This window comes from Pseudopodoces humilis, chromosome 4 (assembly GCF_049639895.1).
Source record: "Pseudopodoces humilis isolate 2021_Gansu_Grassland_sample_001 chromosome 4, ASM4963989v1, whole genome shotgun sequence".
Lineage (NCBI taxonomy): Eukaryota > Metazoa > Chordata > Aves > Passeriformes > Paridae > Pseudopodoces > Pseudopodoces humilis.
The window spans coordinates 54,332,748-54,355,423 of NC_142203.1; the positions used below are offsets into that span (position 1 = coordinate 54,332,748).

At 37.7% G+C, this 22,676-nt stretch overlaps 1 protein-coding gene across 6 annotated transcripts in view; it reads right to left on the bottom strand.

The window, feature by feature from the left end:
- AP3B1 (adaptor related protein complex 3 subunit beta 1) overlaps window positions 1–22,676 on the bottom strand; it is a 155,743-nt gene that overhangs the window by 120,182 nt on the left and 12,885 nt on the right. For 4 of the 6 annotated variants that reach the window (XM_014261067.2, XM_014261068.2, XM_088054116.1 and 1 more), the window contains exons 2-6: window positions 21,738–21,813; window positions 15,470–15,544; window positions 11,074–11,169; window positions 8,623–8,783; window positions 3,256–3,322 (exon numbers count right to left, since the gene is read on the bottom strand). In XM_014261067.2, coding sequence (XP_014116542.1) covers window positions 3,256–3,322; window positions 8,623–8,783; window positions 11,074–11,169; window positions 15,470–15,544; window positions 21,738–21,813 — 475 coding nt within the window. Of the gene's footprint in view, window positions 1–3,255; window positions 3,323–4,043; window positions 4,081–8,622; window positions 8,784–11,073; window positions 11,170–15,469; window positions 15,545–21,737; window positions 21,814–22,676 lie in introns of those variants that run through there. The other 2 variants (XM_088054115.1, XM_014261071.2) reach the window with 2 other exon arrangements.

A 22,676-nucleotide genomic window follows, 5' to 3' on the forward strand; every position in this document is an offset into this window, starting at 1 on the left:
CTCAGAGTAGTGGGGAATGGGAGGAAAGGACTGATGGCAGAGGTTTCCAGGTGGCTGGCATCAGAAAAATAGAAAGCCAAGAGACAATGGTTTTCTTGTGAAAAACTCTATAGATTGACAAGAGAACTTCTTTTTCTCTACAAAGACTGATAAAAAGACTATAGCAAAGTTGGGATTGTTTTAACCACCAGATTTTTTTTTTTGTCTCTATGTTGTCAGTTAAACAAGAGAATGGTTGGATGATGGGGAGAAAGGGTTTCTGGAAGTTTTATTCTGGTTTCTTATTCTTGTAGTTTTGTTAATAAACTTTCTTTATTCCTTTTAACTTTTAAGCCTGTTTTGCCCTTCTCCTAATCCATATCTCACAGCAAGAAATGAGTTAAGTTTTCTAGTGATTTTTTTAGCCAATGCTTTAAAACCATGGCAGATTGTTGTACACATAGTTGATGTTACTAATTATATTTTCCCGCCAAACATGTCCAGACCAAATGGATTTAAAAAAAAACAAATTGAGTAAAAAAAACAAAACAAAAAAGTTATAATCAAAATAGTCAATAATCAGTCAACAGTGGGTTATCTCAGATCCAGTGGTTGACATACAACATATTATGGCTTGTCTGAGAATTATCAGCCCTTAAGTACATAGAAGTGCCAAAAGTAACTTGATATTTCCATCAGGTGAAAAAAGGTGGAAAACCACAGATATTCAACTGAGTCACTAAGATTCTCCCACTCTTGTGAAAAAACTATTTAATGAACAAACTGATTTGTTGACATTAGAGCTAACGGGAGATGACAACTAATACCAATGTAAGGGAACAGCTCTGCATTTAATTAGAAGGAATCCAAAGATCAGTGTCAAGTAAAGATTTGTGGTTCTAGTTCTACATTATCACCCTACAAATTTCAGGCACCTTGACTGTCAAACAGGCAAGAGGAGCTGCAAAAAGCTGACACATACCACTAATCAAATACAGGCACTTCACAAGTCTACGTAAAAGCTGCTGTTTTACAGTTTGGTCCCATTCGAAGAATTGCTATGGCATCAAACTGGCCTAATTTTCTTCAGCAATACTGCAAAATACTTTCTAGAAATGTATGTCTCTTTTAATGTATGTTGAAGGAGCTTTCTCTTTTAGGCTAAGTGTATGAAATGCAGCTTTCCTTAAAGAATTCAAAAAAATGAATCAAATTAAGACAAATTTCCCCAGGATGCAGCCTTATTAAACCTATAAAGTCGCAAGCCTAAGGCCACATATGTACACATTTGTACTTAAGGACCACCACCTTTGAGCAGCTGCATCTCCTCCAATTTTCAAGACTGAAACTAGCTACAAATGGCACTCTTGATTTCCCCACTGTGAGCAAATTGCTGTTTTCCAATTAGAGGCAAAGAATAAGCTTATTCAGATTGGAGTTACCCGCTAACAAAATACTTGTGTACTGTGCACATTCTGTTAGTAAATGTGGAGGTTTTCTGGGAACATTCAGTGGTATGTGACAAAAGATAACCACTTAAGATAAAGCTTTGCCATGCTAGCCTAGTCCTTCAAAGCTATGAAATACTGAAGAGAGACTGATCCATCTTAAACCACCACAAGCTCTGGAGTCTGGGATGAAAGAGCACACTTAGATGCAGAGACTGCTGAAGAGAGATCTGTAAGTTTTCTCTCTGAAATAATTATTCTCCATGTTACTTCCCAAAATACTAGGACTTCTGAAGCTGAGATGTCAGCCCAGACTGGAGTCAGGTCTTGCTAGGGAATAGACAAAGAGGGATCAGAGGGAACAAAAAGTTGTAGCAGTTAACCATATATGTCTCCAAACAAACACAGAAGACGTAAGTGTAGTCTATCACTTTTAGCTATTGCTTCAGCTGGTATCTCTGTAAATGTGGTGCCCTATACTCAGTGTCACAGAGGCACCAAAATTGTAGCACAGACTAGGAAATTAACCCATTATCTCCTTATAAGTAATTCCAAATTCCAAGGAGATATAAATCCAAACCTACTCTATACTTTTTTGTTAAAATAAATGTGTAAATGACTAGGCATGGGATAACCATTTACCATATAGGCCTAGGAAACAGAGTACAAACTCAGGGATTTTACCTTTTTTTGGTAGCTTTTAGCCCTTTATTCCTCCACTGGTACTGACAACCTAATCCCACATTCACAGTCTACATGTATACAATGAGCATGAACCATGAAATAAAATATATGAAGAACCACTGCACGTGCAACTTCACACAAGCTCAAAGGCCTCTGTCAAGTCAAGCACAGGTGCAGTCAGGAGACCTAACTGATTTACTGTCTGCTGAACCATTAGGCTCTATTCAGTTACCCTTCACTGGCCATCATAGGATGTCTTTTAGTGAACAGCACCTTTTATGCTCTGAACACCTTGACTGTGCGCTACAACCATAGAGGATACAATTGTGTTACAAAGATACTTGGGAAACAGCAGGTGAAGCAACAAGGATTACATTCATTTAATTAGTGACCTGCACAAAAAGAACGTGAAAATTTACAAATCTGGTTTCTCTTTGAAATCTAACTTTGATTCTTTGGTCAATTACCTTTCTAGTTTACAAGTGGGAAACTTATTTGCAAAATAAAATGAAATAAAGTATGTGACCACTGTGTGACATCCAGGAGTTCATATGGAAAACGTTCAGCTATACAGGGCATGTAAAAATATAACAGCAGTATTAAATTTACAGAAATTATGCCAGAACATCTCTTATTTATCAGACTGGAAGTGGAGATACTGTAAAGAACAAACAACTGCACAACAAATATAATTTTGTAACAGCTATACACACTGCAAGATAGATGGATGTCAATTGGCACACTGTGCATCATACTCAAGTAATTGATTCTTAAAGTACTACAAACTAATTGAAATTATCAAACTCATTTCCCAATGAAAAAGTGCGTATGAAAATTTATACAGGAACACTTGCACACTGATTCGTTTTATAACTTTAATTTTCAAAATAAAGTTTAAAGAACCATATACAAAACACTAACAAAAACATCAATTAACAGACTCATGATGCAAGTAAAATTAGATCTTATTAAAAGACAGTCATTATTACAGTCATACTATAAATGCATAAATACACAATGATACTTCTGTCTAAAAACATACAAAATCAATTGGCAAGGGTTAGGAAAGGGTATTATTGCTGAATGATAGTCTTGGGAGTAAACTCTAAAAATATATACATGTGTCACAAAAACTGTTTCTTACCGTACTTCTATCCTTTAAAAGCTTTTCTATCACTTCAATCAGCATTTCCTTTTGGTCTGGGTCAAGACTAGAAAGAAAAATAAAATTATTTTAACTAATTTGGTGACACGTATCTAAAATTAAAGCAGGTTTGGTTTTTTGGCCTTTAAACACAAACTAGGAACAAAGAACTTTGAAGAAACCACTTCCAGGAAAATCAAGGATTCCAAAGAAGTCATTGCAAAAGAACTTGACTGAAAATAAGTCAGGAGTATTAAATTATAAATATTATTTTATCTTTATGTGTGTTCTACAGGAAACTTAAACTCATAAAAAAACTAGCATTTAAGAAACATTAAGACAGGCCAACCAACACAGAGAACTTGACTGAACTTCAGATGTTAAGTGACAAGGTTCTCACTGCTTTTGCAGAAGTGAATTTCAGCATAAATATAATTCAGCAGTGAATGAACATCAGGACAAATAAGATTTATAGTTTTATTACCTAATTATCAACATAAAGCTTTGAGTGAGACAGTTCAACCACTTTTAAGTTAGCCACCAATTTTAGTCAGAAGTATCGGAACTCAAATGTCCACATCTGTATTCAGGTGTACATATAAAAAGCAGGGGTGCATGCTAATGAAAACAGACTCTTTGAAGTCCTACATAAATAGCAAAAGTAGAAGATAAACAAAAGCTGCAAGCAACAACCTTCATAGTATCTTTTCAGGTTACAAGAGCAGAGAAAAATTTGCTAGAGATATCCACTATTGTCAAACTTGCTTCTTAGGCAAGTAAGGACAAACCTTTCAGTCCAGCTGCTTCCTCTTCATGGATCTATACAGCACAGAAGAATTTAAAGCCAAGTCAAAAGAAAATAGAAAGAAAAAGTGAGTACAAAGACCCATAGAGATGTGTAGTTATATGCCTTTGAAAAGTCACTTCAACATGGACACAATTACAGATAAGTGAGGGAGTATTTGGTCATTATCGTATACTTCAGTTTTAATGCTGAGTGATGGACTGCCTTAATACACTGTATATCCCTCCAGCTACAGATTCACAAAGTAATTATCTGGCTGAATACTACTTCACTAAGGCTCTAAGATGTAGCAATATTGGAACATGCAAAATGCGTAACAAAACTTTGTTAGAAGCCACCATCATCATAAGCAACTAAACAGTACATTGTTCCATAACTACTTTATGGTCACCTTTCATTCTAACTTCTATTTTTGTAAAAAGAGTCTTACTGGATCTTCTGCCAAGGACCAAAACCTTCACAGGAAAAGCCATAAGTCTTTCAAAAAGGTCTTATTTCAAATTTTAAAAACTGGCAGAAAATTTAGAGAGAAAAGAATACTTAAAGCTAAAAAACATGAGCAAAACAATTTCTTTTATGTGATCAAGAAGGTCTTCAGTAAGGGGTCCAATGACTGAATTTATATTCCCCCCCCCTCTACTTGTCCTGATATTTAAGACAAGGAAGGAACGATTTTCAGAGAGAAAATAGAGGCCAAAGAGATCTGTGATTTGCTCCCATTATGGCATCTAGTGCCAGTATGGAACCTATTAATACTAGTGATGGGAGTAGTAATCATTAGATCTCAGCATTTTCCAGTTTTGCACCAATTACCAATGAACTCCTCAATCTGTTAGTAAAATAAACTTCACTGTCATGAAGAGGCATCAATTTCAGTTAAAATTGCATAAAATTGCCTGCTGTCCAAAAGGACAATTGCTGCCACTATCAGACCATTTTCTCCTGCTGAACTCCTCCAAAGAGTTTTAATGCTATCAGGGAAAAAAAAATAAAAATAAACAAACCAGCAAAAAAGGGCATTCTATATATAGAGAATAATTCAGGCCAAAAAGTTTTTGCGTACTGGAACCAGTTGCTAAGAAAAAATCAACTACTCAAATAGCAGGAAGAGACTTTAAATCCATTCTCTGTTATTAAGTTACATGATAAAGGGGCATCAAATGACAGCACTCAGCTCACTAAAAAAGCCCATAAAGATCACCAGAAGGAAGGAGTCCCTGCCCAGCTTTGTCAGACAGCTGCCATGGAAAAGTCATCAGCCCCTTGGTCCTGAAATGAACACACCATAAGGCAGGATCTCCAAAGTACCTTTAAGACTTAGGTATATTACTAGTTACACAGCTAACACTTACTATGGATGCCAGTAAGACAAGAGGTACGATGGGATGTTTATGGGAGAAGTGAAAGGCAGGGAAACAGAGGGATGCAAATGATCTTGGGAGGAACAAGAACAGGAAAACAGAGGGAGAGGTGCATAAAAGGAGCCAGTTGTATATAAATGCTTCGTTACTCAGTACACTGTGGTAGTTTGGCATTTAGGGAAAGAAGTGGAAAACACCCACGGAAGTGACTTCTCTGAGAAAGGCTGCTGGGAGTTTCTTCTCTGCTTGTGATAAGGCCAATAGCTGGCCAGTCCTGAGAATTATCAGCATTTTGCACCACTGAAGAGTCAGTTCACCTTTGTGAATATCACCTTTTAAAAACCCAAGCCCAGGAACTTCTCTCTTTCTTTCTGGCCTTGAAAGGTACCAGAACCCTGGTGTGGCTTTGCCCTGCTCCTCCACAGGCTGTGCAACCTGGGAGAGGGGGACTGAGCCAGACTCCAGCAGCTCCTGGGCAGGGGATGGAGACTGCAGGGCATCCCCCAGGCCAGGCCAGGCTGTGCTGCAGCACTGGCTTCTCCCAAGAAGCCCTCCAAGTCCTGTTCTGGAGGGGTGGCCAAAGCTCTTCCTGGGGTGGGGGGGGCCCAGACAGCTGCTGACACTCCCCCCACCACTGCCTGCACAGGCAGCTCCAGGCCGAAAACTGTCTGGTCTCTCCAAGCAGCTGCTGGGCTGAAACACCTGAAATCCAGCACCATAAACGCCTGCCATGGCTTGGGTCAGATTTTAACCCTTTCACTAAACAGGTGAGACCGCAGACTTTAATCCGCTCTCCAGAGAGAGGAAAGTGGGAGTGATCAACACGTAAGAGACAATATGAAACATCAAGATCAGTAAAAGAAAGAGTCAAGCTTCAGATGGAGGGAGAATGCAGAGATGCTTTAATAAACTGAAATATTATTTTGGTAGGGCCATGGAGATGGACAATAATGTTCTGAAAATCTCCTTTAATTTGTTAAAGAGTAGTAGGGGGATGAAGTATTCAAGCTGTAGATATGACCAAAGGTATCCACTGATGAAGCTGAGCAGATGGTGGAGTAGCTGTGATCCCATGAGATGCTTGAACAGAGAAATTAGAGCTGATGAAGACCCTGTGCTCCCAGGGAGAGAGGAAGAAAACGTCTGCTTCCAGAGATGATCACAGAGACAAGATCACATGATCACAGACCCACAGATGAAGAGAACCTTTGCCTTTGAATAACTCATCCTTAAAATAATACCCCTTGAGTTCATGGCCCACGAACACACCTCTGAGTGGTGTGAAAATGGGAGGAGGGCATAATGTCAGAGTTTTTGCCTGGGCAGCTGCCAGTCATAGAAATGAAAAGCCACGAGAAAACTGTTTCTTGTGAAGAACTCTCCATGGAATGTCAAGAGAAAACTCCTCTCAGTACAGAGACTGATGAAAAGACTATTGTATAGTTGGTACTGCTTTAACATCCCAGGTTTTGTCTCTATGTTGTCAGCTGGGAAAAGAAAGGTTGGGTGGGGGAAGGAAAGGTTTCTGGAGGTTTTATTCTGGTTTCTTATTCTTGTAGTCCTGTTAATAAAGTTTTTTTATTCCTTTTAAGTTTTAAGCCTGTTTTGCCCTTCTCCTAATCCATATCTCACAGCAAAAAATGAGTAAGTACCATGGTGATTTTAGCTAGTGCTAAAACCCATCACATACACTTATCTATCCATGCTGTGAACCTGATGACTACAGAGGCAGGCTCTATTGTTTGTGCATGTGTGATACAGAAGAGTTAAACCATGGGATATACAGGCATGTATAACTGCAGCACCAGCAATGAGAACAAGCATGTATGTCGTCACTGAGTGACTGACTGAGAATATCAAACCAGACTAGGTGGCTTGGGAAGCCCACTATTGAAGTGGGGCCATAGATCTAGGCTGGACATCTAAATGTGTGTCTGAGTGCAATAACTGGAGATTTTGTCTACCAGACAGCCCAGGGTATTCAGGCAAACTACAGAAGAAACAGTAAGGTCTGAAAGTCTATTGAGACATCCATTTGAGTGTCTCAATCTCTGTTTCTCTCATCACTTCCTTTCCACCTAACTCAAGAGAGATAAAATTGTATATGGGCCCCTCACAGCAAAGTCTTAGTGTCTAAATCCAGATACTGTGGGATTCATTAGTGTTCAAGCAAAAGAGTTGGGCATGTGTGCATCTGACTAAGGGAATCTGCAGCAGAAAGTGCAGAAGGTTTGAAAGCATTGTGCATTTGCGTGTGCCCCTGACTGGGAGACTGGGGATCAAAAGCCTTTTACTGGAAACACTGAGCATCTAGGGTTAGTATTAGGGATCCATATTGTACACATCCAGGCACGCAAATGTGTCTGTATACTGATCAGCCAGAGTGCAACAGAGTAAGGCTGCTGGTACTGGTATTGTCTGCATGACTGCTCATGTCTGACTCTGGTGATCTGTATAGATGGCTTCGTGTATTTGTGTTCTATATGTATCAGTGTCTACATGCCCATTAGGAATGCATGCTCAGAGTTGTGACTTGGTGGTCTGAAGGGGCACGGAATTGTAGCAGCCTCAGGTTACCTGATTCAGAACCTCTAGCGTCTCTCAACCTCCACTTTTTGGCATAGATGAAATAAAAGTAGTAGAATAAATGCCTGGAGATGTTTTGCAAAGGTACAGGTTCTGTTGACTCCACTTCTGCAAACCAGTAGCCACTTTATATATATATATATATATATATATATATATATACTTATTATATACTTATATAGTAACTCTCACACAGCAAGAATTTCTGAAGTAGGAAGATTGGAAAGATTTGGACTTGCACAGATAAAATTTCTAAAAGTTAGCATTCTTTTGTCACCTGCGCCACATAAATGATACAGACTTGAAACAGTGAATTCATAGATACTGAGAATACCCATCAAAACAGTTGTTACATAGAAGAAAATAACTAGTATATTAAAAATAAAAGATAGTGTATCAGTTTATTTTTGTATCTCTTTATAGTTATGCTGTTAAGCCTAGCAAGCAAGGGAACTCCCAGAATTACAACCAAACCAGTTGAATGACAGAATGTCTTCACACACCCCTTACTTTTAAAGAAATGGATCTGAGACATGCCAAAGTCACAGTAGCCTTTATAAATGTAGTCCACAACTTTCATAACATTGTTTTTCAGTAACTGCCAGAATCACTTACCTGTACAGTTTTTGGATGGCATGGGCTGCATTCTTTCTCACATAAGGAGATAAATCAGAAGAAGCTTCCTTAATAGCAAGCATCATAATAGGAACAATAATTGGGACACGTATACTGGATAAAACTCTTAAAGCACTTGCACGGATTAACTGATTAGGATCCTAAAGAACAGGGGTGAAGGGGAGAAATAAAATAAGATAGTGCAGAAACAAAACATTAAATCTACTGCTGTGTTTACACTGATTAGTGATGACACATTAAAACAGGTACATCTAACTCAGACTTGCAAGTGAAGACCACGCTAATAAAGAAAATGTGCTACACATAACACAAAGAAATAAAAAAAAAGCAAAATGAATTAAGAACATTAAATATTATAAAATGTTCTATTTTGTTCTCTTTAATGTTCTATGTTAAATGTTCTATGTTCTCTTTAATGAGAACATTAAATATTATAAAAATATGAAAATTTTACAAAGTAAATCATTAACATAAAAAATACGCTAATTATGGATAGAAAAGACTAATATTTAATTTAATAATCTGATACACTTGCTGCAATCCAAGTAGAATTCAGATACTCTGAGAGACACACTACCTCAATATTATTACTTATATTTATGAAATGCCAATAAAAACGTTGTTCTCAGTTGTGACACTCCCATTCAAGTTCTTGGCAAAATATCCATATTATGCTTTACTGCAAGAAATGAACTGAAGCCAGTAAAAAACAATTTTAAAGAACATGTCAAAAGGTAAATGTTTTTTCTATTTCTTATCTTCTCTTCTTTTGCCCCAGTCCTTGGTCAGTTTTACAATACTAGGGTTAGCTTGGAGATACAACATATCATCATATTGGATGAACTGTTATGTCAACTTTATCCATTAATCACGGGCTTGGAACACAAGGGGAATATGTTGCTTAATCAAGTACTAAATCCCCCGAAATCTAGCAAAGTGAAATTCCAGCATCATTAATTCATTATAATGCACATAGTCTTGCCAGAAGGTAATCTCCCAAAGAATATTTCTCCTAAGGACTGAGAGCTGGCAACACATATTTACAGACTGGTATTACCTAATTATCAATTCATCTGAGATCTCAATATTCCTACCTCTAAGAAGGTTCTAAATAGTAAGTATCTGCATGGTAAAAGCCCTTTATTTGACCATTTTTGGAAAAATATCTTGTTCCTACCATAGTTTGCAAGGTCATCTGCAGCCACTGAAGTTGAAAATAAAAAGTTCCTTCGATAGAGGGAGGTAAAAAAAACATCTCCACACATAAAGTGAAATTATAATCATTACAAAATGAGAAACAAAACATTACAAGAAATGACCAGAAACCTATCTTTCATAGCAGGCTTAGTAATTTCTTTAGTTGCTGACAATCTCCCCTAGTTTGGTGTCTACACCTTTGCCACACCACCAGTTGCTCTTTTTGCTACTCAGACACAACATCATCACTCTTCTCTCTGCTCTCATTACCCACAGATTTTTAAATAGTTATGCCATGAGGAGTGTTCACTGTATACATGTATCATGAAAAATACTGGATACAAAGTCATTTGTATTCAAGCTTTCCACGCCAGTCAGAGATAGCGAAGGCAGTACATATGATACTGGAATGAAAGTTCAAGGGAAGGGGGCAGAAAACTACAGCTGCACAGATGGTGCTCTGAGTGCAACATTTTCCATCAAAATGCAAGGTGTGGGTTAAGTGACGTAACAGAAATGAGCCTAGAGTACAAGAAGGGTACAAAGAAAACCTAATATCTTATTATCAAAACAGGCAAAATTTCAGAACAGAGACTTAATAAATCTTTCTTCTCTCCACAGTCATACTTCAAAGGCAATCCTAAAGTTTGCTGTCTAATCCATTTATCATTGTTATCTCATCTGAAACAAAAGAGTAGAAAAGGCTATTTTTTCAGTGCTTTTAATATAAAAGTACCATGTGACTGACATGACATTATTAGAATAATAATAATATAGAATAAATTAGAATATTCAAACACTGAATATTTTAATTTAAGTACTACTGTCTTCCTTATGTTTCAATTCTCTGCTGTACACAAAGTTCTTTCTTTTACATCAATTAAAAGGAACATAGGTGGCTCATGGTAATAACAGGGTCTTTGTCCATACATGTAAGTTATATTGGAATGAGGAAAGTCATTCCAGAAATTAAATGGCTGGCATGTGGATTTGAAAGCACCATTCTTCTGCTTTTCTTAAGTGAAGTAATTTTACTTCGTTCAGGCTTACTTAGCTGCTTGACAAGGTTTGAGGTTGAAGAAAAAAACTTGGTCAAACACGTAACTTAAAACTACTTTATCAAATTTAGATATTTACATGTTTTAATTCACCATACTACACTTACACAGGTATTTTTATTTTTGTGCTACCAGCTCAGAATTCCCTATAAAATGTTATTTAGTAGTCACTCACTTTTAAAGCACGCTGGAAAGTACTAATGGACAATAATGCTAGATCTTGCTGCTCCTCTGCATAGCGCATCAGATAAACGTACACAAGCTTTTTTATCTGAAAAGAAAAAGCACAGTGAATATCACTATGAAAAGGTCTTAGAATTCTATAAAACTAGCTTCTAGGTTTCCCAGTTTTATCAACATTTTCTTCTTTGAAGGAAAAGCTAATAGATCTCTGGAGCACTTCTCCAGTATCTTAAAAGACACCTGAGGTGCTGCAATGCTACCTAATTAATGAAACTGTCAGATGAAGGCTAGTAACCCAAAGTTCTGTTTTATATTGTTAACTAGTAACTCAAGACTATAATAATCTAAGATGGAGAAACTGATCACTTGAGCACACTCTTTTTTTTCTTATAGAAAATAGGTTAAAGTACAATAGTCAAGAATTTCAACAAGTCCATTTTATTTTACCCTGAAACTCAAAATAAATAACTTTAACATATTTGAAAGTGGAAACAACTTACAGCTGAAGTGTGGTAACTTACCCATCTCAAATCTGATTAAAAGAGCACTTATCTTGGATGAAAATAAAGGATGTTAGATTTATGTCTGCATGACTACAAGCATTCAAAAGATGCAATATAAGCATACTACAAAGGACGCAATGTCCAAAGGTTAAGAAAACCTTAGTATGATTTTGGGGAGAAGGGTATTCAATTTAGTTCACTTTACCACTCATATCCAGAAAGAGTGAAAACATTTTTTTACATTTGAGTAGTTAACTGACTGTTGGGGTTTATAATGGAAAATTCTGAAAGACCCTCAACTACAGCTGTGCAAATAATTACTGTCACTATCAGAAGATCTATCTTTGTGCCAATTCTGGCAAAAAAAACATAATATTAAATCACAGAAGGTTATACCATACTAAATTATTTTTTGTTCAGCTGTAGAGAAGTAGCAATCAACATTGACCACAAGAGGCCTGTGCACTGAATGACTGCAGGTGTGCAAAGAAAGCCTCCTTTCCTTGAAACCACTCTGTGACTAGAAATGGAAGCACTCAGAGCTTCGTGACTACACTAGTCTTTTACCATTTACCTTCATTCAATGTTAAAATGTTGTTCTATACAGCTAATCATAACAGAGGCACATTAGGCTTGAGGAACACAGGCAGATTTGTTTAATTAATTTATCAATACAAGCATATAAAAATCCATGAATTATTGATAAAGACTTACTTTTGTTCTATACTACCAATTGTTTATTAGGTCACTTTTTGTATCCTTACCATCCATGACTTGATGCACATAACCAAGCTGAGGTCAGTATGCTTTTACAACAAAAAAATCATAAGGCACTTCTGTAAACAATAAGATGCCCTTCGCTTCTCTTTAAATAAATTAACATGCTATACCACTTCTTCATCTCCATTTTCCTGGATCAGAGCACTGAGCCCTGATTTAAAAATCCAAACTTCGGACTTGGAGAAAGGATATGCTGTCACAGTCCTCTGAGAACAACCTCAGGAGAGCCTCAGCTCCCATGCCCAGGTGTTAAAACCTCCAAGAGTCAACAAAAACCAGAGCGCCTTCCAGACTGAAGGTGTTTTATGTGTACAGAAATGGGACACATATGAAAAGTATTTTAGACATGGGATGTTCTGGGGAAGAACTAAAGTGAAGGAGAGGCAAGGGAAATCTATATGATCTGGAAAGAATTAAGTCAGGGAAAAACAGAAGGGTAAGATGGCTGAACAGTTTGATAGTTGGTACATCTATCCTTCTTTTCCCTGCAGATGAATAGTAAAATCTGTTGCATTGACTCATTACTTTTAATTCTAAACTACTTTCCTTGGTGAGTTACTCTTTATTCAGTGTGAAGATGTGTTTACATGCCTGCAGCTACAGCCAGGACACAGGCTGGAGGGCTGCTGTTGGGCACCAGCCACTAGAAAGACCAGAGTGACGGGACTTAAGAATGACTCCAGCAACTGCAATGTGACAAAGCCATAGGGATCTCTAAGTGCAGGGTGGCCAGGACCTGGAACAACTGAGGGTCTAGCTGCCAACAGCTAAGCTAGGACCACAGGCTAGACAGTCCATGAGCATGCATGTAACTGAAGAGACCAGAATATGTGAAATCAAGCAAAGCCAAGCTGTCTGTGGCGCCAGTGACTGGAATGGGTGCAGGTATATGACTGCATCCAGCTAACAAGTAGGTGAAGTGGCCTGGGAAGGAAGTAGGTGTGGGTCTGAGCACCTAAGGGCAAGAGCACAGGAGGAGCTGGCTATGGCATAGACCACTGAAGTCCCATCCAGCTGCAAGGAAAGCTCATGGCCTGTGGGTCTCTAGAGCAAAGAACCATAGCTTTTTTGTGCATCTCTTCAAGGGCATAACAAGAGGGGTTTAGATTATAAAGGAGCAAGGAAGTTCTGGCGAGGTCTAGTTGTACACGCGCACAGGTGCACACACCTGTGTGTCCAAGGGCGAATCCATGAGGGAGCAGGAGAGTCCTGGTTTACAGGCATTCATATGTGTAAAGATGTTTGTACCAGCAAATGAAAAAGGGATACAGCCTTAGGGGCTCATATGTCCAGGTGCCATCAACAGTGGTGGCTGACATCCATGGGCCAGATATTGGGCAGAGTGTGGATGAACACTGTATATATATATATATATATATATATACACATTCCCACCAGCAGACCATCTTGAACTGCCAATCTGCTGGTGTTGAGTTCACCTGAATACTCTGTGACTGTTGGTGTGGCTGCCTCTGTACATACATATTTATTCTATGTATGTACACATACAATATTTATGCATATGTGCACACCTACTGAGGGATACAGTCTCAGCTTCACTACTGAAGTAGGCTTAAAGGCTGGAACTGGGACAATCTTGACTCTATCAGAGGAACTAGAGGTTCCAGCCCTAACAGTTAAAAGCACTCTCTGTGTAAGGTCTCGTTGTTTAAAACTGGACTTAAGACTATTTATAACTTACAAACTCAAATTACAGTGGAACAGAATATTTAACTAGTTTGATTTCTCATCCCGTATCTTTTTACTGCCTATTACTAAAAGTACAATTACAACTTCTAAAATTATTTTAATACAGTAAGTTTCTGAAATACTCTGAATTAGCATCTTTGCATATTTACACCTCCTTGACTTACCAGAGCTCAGTATTTGGGTTTGGCCAAATATATACACCCCCTCAAAGAACAAAAACCCAAAAGTTTTCATAGTAACTAAAAAAGAATAATTTCTTTAAAGCTACAATTAAACTCAAACTTGACTATTATTATCCATCCATGTAAATACGGAAGAAAACTGATGTTTTATCCATTGTATCACAGCATGTCAGAGTGAGAAAGGGATTTGCTGAAGCCATTATCATAGGAAATATAATCTTCAGTGCCATAAGTCAGGGAAAAGTATTTTTTTTGTTCCCATTAATAACAAAGACTGAAGTACACATTTTCAGAAGAGGACAGAAGAACTGAAGCATACGTCTCCTTAAAATACAATACTTCATACAACTGTTGCCCACATTTTTCAGAAATTACAATCCTGAACAGTAGGAAGTAACTAAAGTCATTGCATGTTCACCATACTTTCATCAAACTGACACTTGTTAGGCACCATGAGGTCTCAAACTATAAACTTACAGATGCTATTTTTATCGAAATCTCATTTGTCAAGTCAACTATAACTCTGACACTTCTGCAGGGAGGCTGTCAGATTATGCACAGTAATGCTAGTGAGCATCAAAGTCACATTTTCTACATACACCCTGTGGTTATACAACAGTAACCCTGTGGATTTAAACACATCATCATTTAACGCAACTTCAATTTTTTCACATTCTGGAAATCTTAATTTTCACTAGTCTAAGATAATTTTTTTTTCCCCTTGCTTTCTTACAAGAAATGAAAAAAAAAAAATTAAAAAATACAGAAGCAAGCTACTTTGTGTGTCTATTAATAGCCAATATAGATGTAAGAACACATGTTTTTTACCCAGTCATTACCTTTCAGCTTTGATTTGCAACAAACATTTAAAAATAGAATGTAGCACAAGCACAAGCTTTGCAAAAAGCACCATACTTCAAATAAACAATAACAACTTCTCTCAATTAACACCATACTTCAAAACTTTCTAAAATTAAGTAATTTTTTAAAAAGTGTAAAGAGCTGTAAAGATTCTTTCCTCCAAATCACCCAACAGGTTCCCTTTATTTATGCATAAAATTATTATCATAATGTCCTTATTGAAATAAACACCTAAAAAATTCCATTAATGACACTGGAGATTTTAGGCTTTATGTTGAAGTCTAATACAATTAGATACAATTCTCATAAACAAATTTTCCATAACTGTATGCTTAACCAGTTAGAGGAATACCTCAATATTTTTACTGGCAACATTCTTCACAACAGCAGGAAACAGCTCAGAAGCATTTTTTCCCTTTGCAATCATCTGAAAAAAAAAGGAGACAAATCTTAGTAATGTAAAGATATAATTTCTTAGAATGTGGTTTGGGTTTTGTTGCTTTATTAAAGATCTGTATTTCTACGAAATTGAGACTAAAGATGCGGGTTTGTTAATTATTAGACCTTACAATCCATAGAATAAAAACTCTGGGGCACTGGCTGATTGTGAGTTTGCAGGAGTAGAATCCATGAACTGGACTTTAACGTATAAGCAAATAATTTTTAATGCTTTCAAAATTACTAAAAACAAAGACACTGCTAATCCAAAAAGCCCTGAAGAATTACATTTTGGGAGCTGGAGGGAAAAAAAAAGGCACCTAACAACCCAATAAAATCCAAGAAGTTATGTAAGTTTAAGTCCCGTTCCTTTTCCCTGGAAGAACTGTGATTTGCAACAGAACCAAGGAGAAAAATAAAAATAAATGTCACACTTTAAAAACAAAACAAGGTTATTTTCCATAGCTAGTTAAACACAGAAGGCCATTAGGTGTTTATACAGAACAAAAAAGAATATACAAAAGTTACATGGTAAAAGCAAGATCAATCAACCCACCAATTTATTTTTTTTTGTGAAAGGAAGTTTCCCTGTTTGATCATGAACAAGGTATGTCACAAACAGTAAAACTGTCACAATAAAGATCATAAACATCAAAAGCTGGGTTTAGCTTCTATTCTTGTACAAACAGCTTAAGAAGGAAGTTATTTGTAGGAAACTGGGTACACTAAAAGGAATTAAATACTTTCATATACACTATAGCTGCACAATGTTCTGCTCTAGATATAATTCCAGTAGAATGTCTGGCAGTGCTTTATGTCTAAACTGAAAACCCAGGAATTTCAGGATCATGTTACATCAAGTTACACCAAGTTACATCAAGTTCAGTGCTGCTGAATACACTCCCAGAGCACTCCCAGCTCTAAGAATCTGTTTCTTGCTCAAGGTCAAGATTCAGGCAGCCAAACATCCAAGTTAATCAGAAAACACAAAATCTAACTAAAAAATCATAGAATAGTGACCTTTAATAGTCATCTAGTCCTGCAGCAAGCAGGAACATCTGCAAGATGTTCACAGATCAGCTGGCTCAAAGCCCCACCATGTTTCCAAGGATGGGGTACTCACCATGCCTCTGGGCAACCTGTCCCAAAGTTTCACCACCATCATGGTAAAATCTTCTTCCTTGTATTTAATCTAAATCAACTGTCTTTTATTTTAAAATCATTCCCCCTCATCCAGTCACCACAGGTCCTACTGGAAAGTCCCTCTCCAGCTTTCTCAGAGCCTCTTTTGCATACTGGAGGGTGCTATAGGGTCTCCCCAGAGCCCTCTCTTCTCCTGGCTGAATAACTCTCTCAGCCTGCCCTCACAGGAGAGGTGCTCCAGCCCTCAGATCCTTTTGGTGGCCTGCTCTGGACCCACTGTAACATGTCCGTTTTTCCTGTCCTGAGGACTGCAGAACTGAACTGTATGCAGCTCTTCAGGCTGGGACTCTGGTACGAGAGTGGAGGACCATCATCTTCCTCCATCTGCTGGCCACACTTTCTGGGCCATTAGTGAACACCGTCAGCTCACAACCACCATTTCATCCACCAGCATGCCCAAGTCCTTCTTGTTGAAGCTGCTCTTGATCCCCTCAACCACCAACCTCTGCTGATACTGGGGGCTGCCCTGACCCAAGGGCTGGACCTTGTACTTGGCCTTGTTGAACCCCATGATATTGACACAGGTTCACATCAGAAGTCTGTCCAGATCACTCTGGATGGCATCCCATCCCTCATGCGTGTCAAGTGCACCACACTTGTATTGCCTGCAGATTTGGCAAAGGTGCACTCAATCCCACCATCTATGTCATTAATGAAGATATCAAATATTACTGGTCCCAGTATAGACCCCTAAGTGACACCTCTTGTCACCAATGTCCATTGGGGTAAAACATACATAAGCAACAACAAATATGCAGGGATCCAACAAAGAAAGAAGAGTTCTGCAGCTACAGTTACTCCTCTCCATAACTGTTACATTCCAGGCATTATTCAACATTATACAGCTGATTAAACTTCATATTCTCAACTCTCAAGATCTGTTTGTGTATTTCATTGCTAAAACTCAATAAAAGCATAGAGTTAGGATCTCATGCAACACAACCAAAAACACACAAAGCCAGGCAATACCTGATAAACTGTATATTCTGAGAAGCTTAGAAGAAGGATGCTGGAAAGAAGAAGGCAGCTGTAGTTCAAGCTATTATTCAGTTTTTCAAAAGGGTATTAAGAGCAGGTGTCCAGCATGACATTTTGATCTAAACCATTTAACATCTTAAACTGTTTATTTCACCTGCATTAAAACACAGGAAGTGATACAAGCACTGTGAAAAAGCAAGCACATTAAATGAGTTCCAATGGGTTTTTAACAAAGAATCTAAAATCAATTTCCTACTTTCAGGACTGCAGGGGGGGGGGGAGGGGGGCGCACAATAAATGCCGAATTCAGAATGACAAGGCAGAACTTAGCAATAAGATGCATTGCAGAGAAGTAAGACAGAATGAAAAATTACCACCTTGGCGCAACAGAAGTTACAATAGTCACAAATAGGGATGATCCTCAGATGTCCCTGACAGACGGTAATCGTATAGCCCTATGCATTGCTGGGATTATTTAGTTGATCTACTGTAATAGCTCATGTGAATATGTATTTAGGGTCTTTTGTAAAAGTGTATTTTGATTCTTTATTGCAGAACGATTTGTGTAGATCCTCCCTAGCTCATGGATCATTAGCCGTAAAGACTGGAATGGTTCTTTCCAAGACTAAGGTCTATCAGGTCATTTTTGTTGCGATGCCTAGACATTCTCCATTTGTGTTGTCTTTTATGTGTCTTAAGTCTCTGGAATTCCTGCACAAAAAACTTTCATTCTAGAGTAAGTGCTCTGTATTGTCAAAATGTACTAACATTTTTTTTTTCCATGTGAGAGACACACAGACATGGATGATATTCTCTGAGGGAAACCAGGCATGTTTCCTAAACTTATGCTCTGAAATCTTCAGGAGTGAAATTCCACTGATTTTTTCCCCAGAAATTCAAACAGGTTTCAAGATCTGGTACTAGTTGTTAAAATATCAGTGAATGTTTTAAAAGAAATATAAGCTTTATGTTTTCATGCATATAGTAGAATATGTATACACAAAAATTTGTTTTTAAACCAGCAGTGTTGTTCATATTCTTCCAAAGACTGCAATTTTTTATTGCATGCATATTAGGAGAAACATGCAAAATAACATACTGATTTAAAGAAAAAAAAAAAGCCATTGATTGTGAAAATCATATTTTAGCTGAAAGTGGGCTTAGGTATCTTCATGCATAAGGGACAAGTGAAAGGATCAAAACTGGACTACTCCTACGTATGAAATTATATTGTTTTAAGTCACTCTCTGGAAGCCAGATTTGGTTTTATTTGTAATGAATCTTCCTCTCTCTAGGATAAAGTTCACAAAATACCTTAAAGGAGGAAGCAGCTGCAAAAAGCACTATAACCAGCATTCTCCTGCTTTCTATCATGCCTATATGAACAAATGAAGGTTTAACCCCTTAAAGTCTACTAAAATACTAAGGTAACTGTTAGTATCATAGAATTATAGTGATACAGAACAGTTTAGGTTGGCAGGGCTTTTAAGGAATAACCCCTCTACTGTGTTTAGGGATGCCTTACTGCACATCTCCCCTGTGAGGAAAGGCTGAGAGAATTGGAACTGTACAGCCTAGAGAAGAGAAGGCTCTGGGGAGACCTTATAGCACCCTCCAGTATGTAAAGGGGGCTAAAAGAGAGCTGGAGAGGGACTTGTATTACTTGGCATGTAATGACAAGACAAGGGATAACAGCTTTAAGCTGACAAGTTTACACTAGATATTAGAAAAAAATCATTGTGAGGGTGGTGAGGCAGTAAAACAGGTTGGCCAGGGAAGTTTTGGATTCTGTATGCACAGTTTTTTCAACTATCTAAAACTTTGAAAATAAGCATTCCAGTGAGACATGTTAAACAATACTCTGACAACAGAGTTCCTTTTTCCTCTAATAATAAGGCCAGAGGAAGCCTTTCATCTCTGAAAAACACATCTCAGCCCTCAGAGATGTAAGCTCCTCTCCATATGTAACCACAGAAGCACCTTTGTGCTCCACAAGAACATTATTAGCACTCTTAAAAGGGCTCATGCTCATATTGTGCAATGTCCCAGTCCTGACCTGTAAAGCTCATTATCTGAGTTTGCTATGTCAACCATAGGTTGGTTCCAGGTATCAGCTGTCTGACACACTGTAAACTTAGCACAGGAAACAGCAAATACCTTGAAGATATGAAAGAGACTGAAAACAGAGGATCCAGTAAATCAAACAACTCACTTGTGGTTAAATAATGGTCAGCCTTACAAGCTAAGAAGGCTGTTTCTACTTTAAGCAGCAGCAGCTGAGCAAGGTAAAAATATCCAAAAATCAGAAGGTACCCACTGCCATTTGGGGAAGTAGTGCTCTTCCTGCACTACAAAGTGCTTAGAACAGGAACAGAGACCAACAACATGAACTTAAAAAAGGACAGAAATCTGGTACTGGGAGCTGGAGAGAATTGTCAGAATTGGAAAATGGGGGAGCAGAAGAAAGAATGTGCCAAATTAGTTCTACCGTCCCTTGCTGAAGACCTCTTGAGCCTGATCACTTCAGCCTAAGTCCGTCAAGGATCACAGCTATCTATCACTGCTAACTACACATCTCCAGCTTCATGGTATCACACACTTCCAGAAAATTAAAGAAGCTGTTAAGAACTCTTTTGAATGCTCAGCAGCAGCACGTATTTCAAATAGTTTGCTCATTGCACGCTCATTTGTAATGACAGTATTTTTTGTAGGGGAAAAAACCCACAGTAAAGCCTTGATTTAAAATTTAAAGCTGATTCAATTTAATATTTTCTAATTCCCCTCAATACACATACATACCCACCTACGTTCAGTTTCAACAGTTTCCAATTACAGATAAAGATCTGGCCAGCTTTTCAAAAAAGAAAACCAAGGAAGCAAGAAGCAACTTGCCACAACTCTCCTGCCCACAGTAATAACCAGAAAAAAAAATCTTTCCTGAGGGAAGCAGAAGAATGTAAAGTTTACCATGGCACTTATAGAGGCCATGTTTTTTTGCAACAGCACATCTTTATGCCAGACTGGTCAAACCTTTGAGCAGCCCCACATCATGTTGGAGAAGATGAATCAAAAAAACTTTCAAATCCAAGAAAGACATTATGAAATAACAGTTGATAGTTTACCCAGATCTCTCACTTGTGTCTGTGGCAAGACTAAGGGATTGCAGGCAAAAAGACAACGACTATCCCAAGTAAAATTTTCATCGATCATGAAGGGAGAACTGACTCTGGAGTCACAGGAAAGAACAGTCACATGACACCACCTGTACCTACTTATTTTGCTACATACTTGGGCAGGATTAAGTATGCAAACCCAAGCAAAACAAAAAAGCACATACAGAGTAGACTGAAGAAACAGTGACAGAAAACTAATTCAAAAGCCCCAAAACAAAGAAGTCAAGCAGACACTGAACAATTTTCTGTAGCACATTCTTCCCATACTTTTAAGAAGAAATAAAGTGATACTATCAACTTCATGAAGTTTTATTTATAGGGTTTAAACATACAATGGTGTTAAACATTATTTCATCACCTCTATGGGTACACATTCACCTGAAATACACAATCAAATACTCAGGCATCATACTCAATCAAAAAAGAAAAACCTCATACAATTTAATAAAATAAAAACAGTAAATGCAATTTGTCATTTCATTCCTGCAAATTTCTGTTGTTTCCAGTCTCATGAATTCGGAGCCTCTCTTCAGGAACCATTTCTGTTCAAGGTCACACTGAAAATAGTTGTTTACAGGTATACTGACACTGTTACATAAATATTTTAAAAGCACATGACTGTATATATCCAGATAAACCAATTTCTACAAAAAATTCCAAGTTAAGACCATTTCATCATCCCAACTTTTAAAGATCATTTAGAGACTTAAATGCTAATCTGGTACAGGATCTGTAAAAGGAAAGCATTATTCCCATCCAAGAAATAAAAATAATGATAAACTCCCATACCCCCTAACAAATAAAAACAGTAACAAAAAAATAACATACCCCAACAATCCTTTTCATAGCATCCAGCTTTGCAGAATCTTTACTGCTTTCCAACATTTGTTTTAGGTCTTCATTTCTATGGCAGAAATAGAGTAAAGCATCAATTAGAAAAACTAAAAAATCAAACCAGAATACCATTTTTATATTCTTGCATCAGTTCAGCAACTTATGGTGAAGCACTGCTCCCTCTTGCCCACTTCTAAATTGTATTTACTAGCACTCTGTATAATTGTTTAGCAAAATAACGTATCAGATTCTAACAATAATGTAAGACCATGCAACTTCAATCTGCTGTTAGCTGAACCTGTCTCGAAGGCTGAAATCTTAAAGCACAAGAGCTTAATTTAAACCAACAATTCATTCACTTCTCCCTTGTTGCCCAGGGAAGGCCACATGCAGTAACTAGAAGTTGGCATGTTTGTGTTAAAATATAATATCAGCTTATGTAAGTCACTGAAAAGCCCAGACTTCAGTATGCTCTGAATTTCACTAAGAATCAGGGATATGACCTTGTGCTCCTATCTGCCTTTCTGGACTGTAAATTGCTATCCCCTACCCTCAGGGTTAAAAGCCTCCGATATGTAGTATGTTCTACAAGCTGTAAGACAGCCTGATAATTAGACACATACCATGTCCAAGCACTTTTTACAGCTGAAATAAAATTCTCCCACAAAAATATCAAGCTAATAAGAATGTTTGCTTGTAGATACAGCTTTTCATTTGCTGACACTAGTAAGAAACCTCATCCTGCTTGGCTTTTTAGGTGTAAACAGATCACAGTCTAACTGTACTTCCAGACTACAAAAGTTTACAAAAAAGGTTCTTTGAAGAAACAGCTTTTTTCAACATCTGGATTGACTGATTTACTGAAACATACCACCAAATAGGATCTCAAGAAAACTGCATTATTCCAAAGAAGTCTGCAGACTTTCCAAGTTT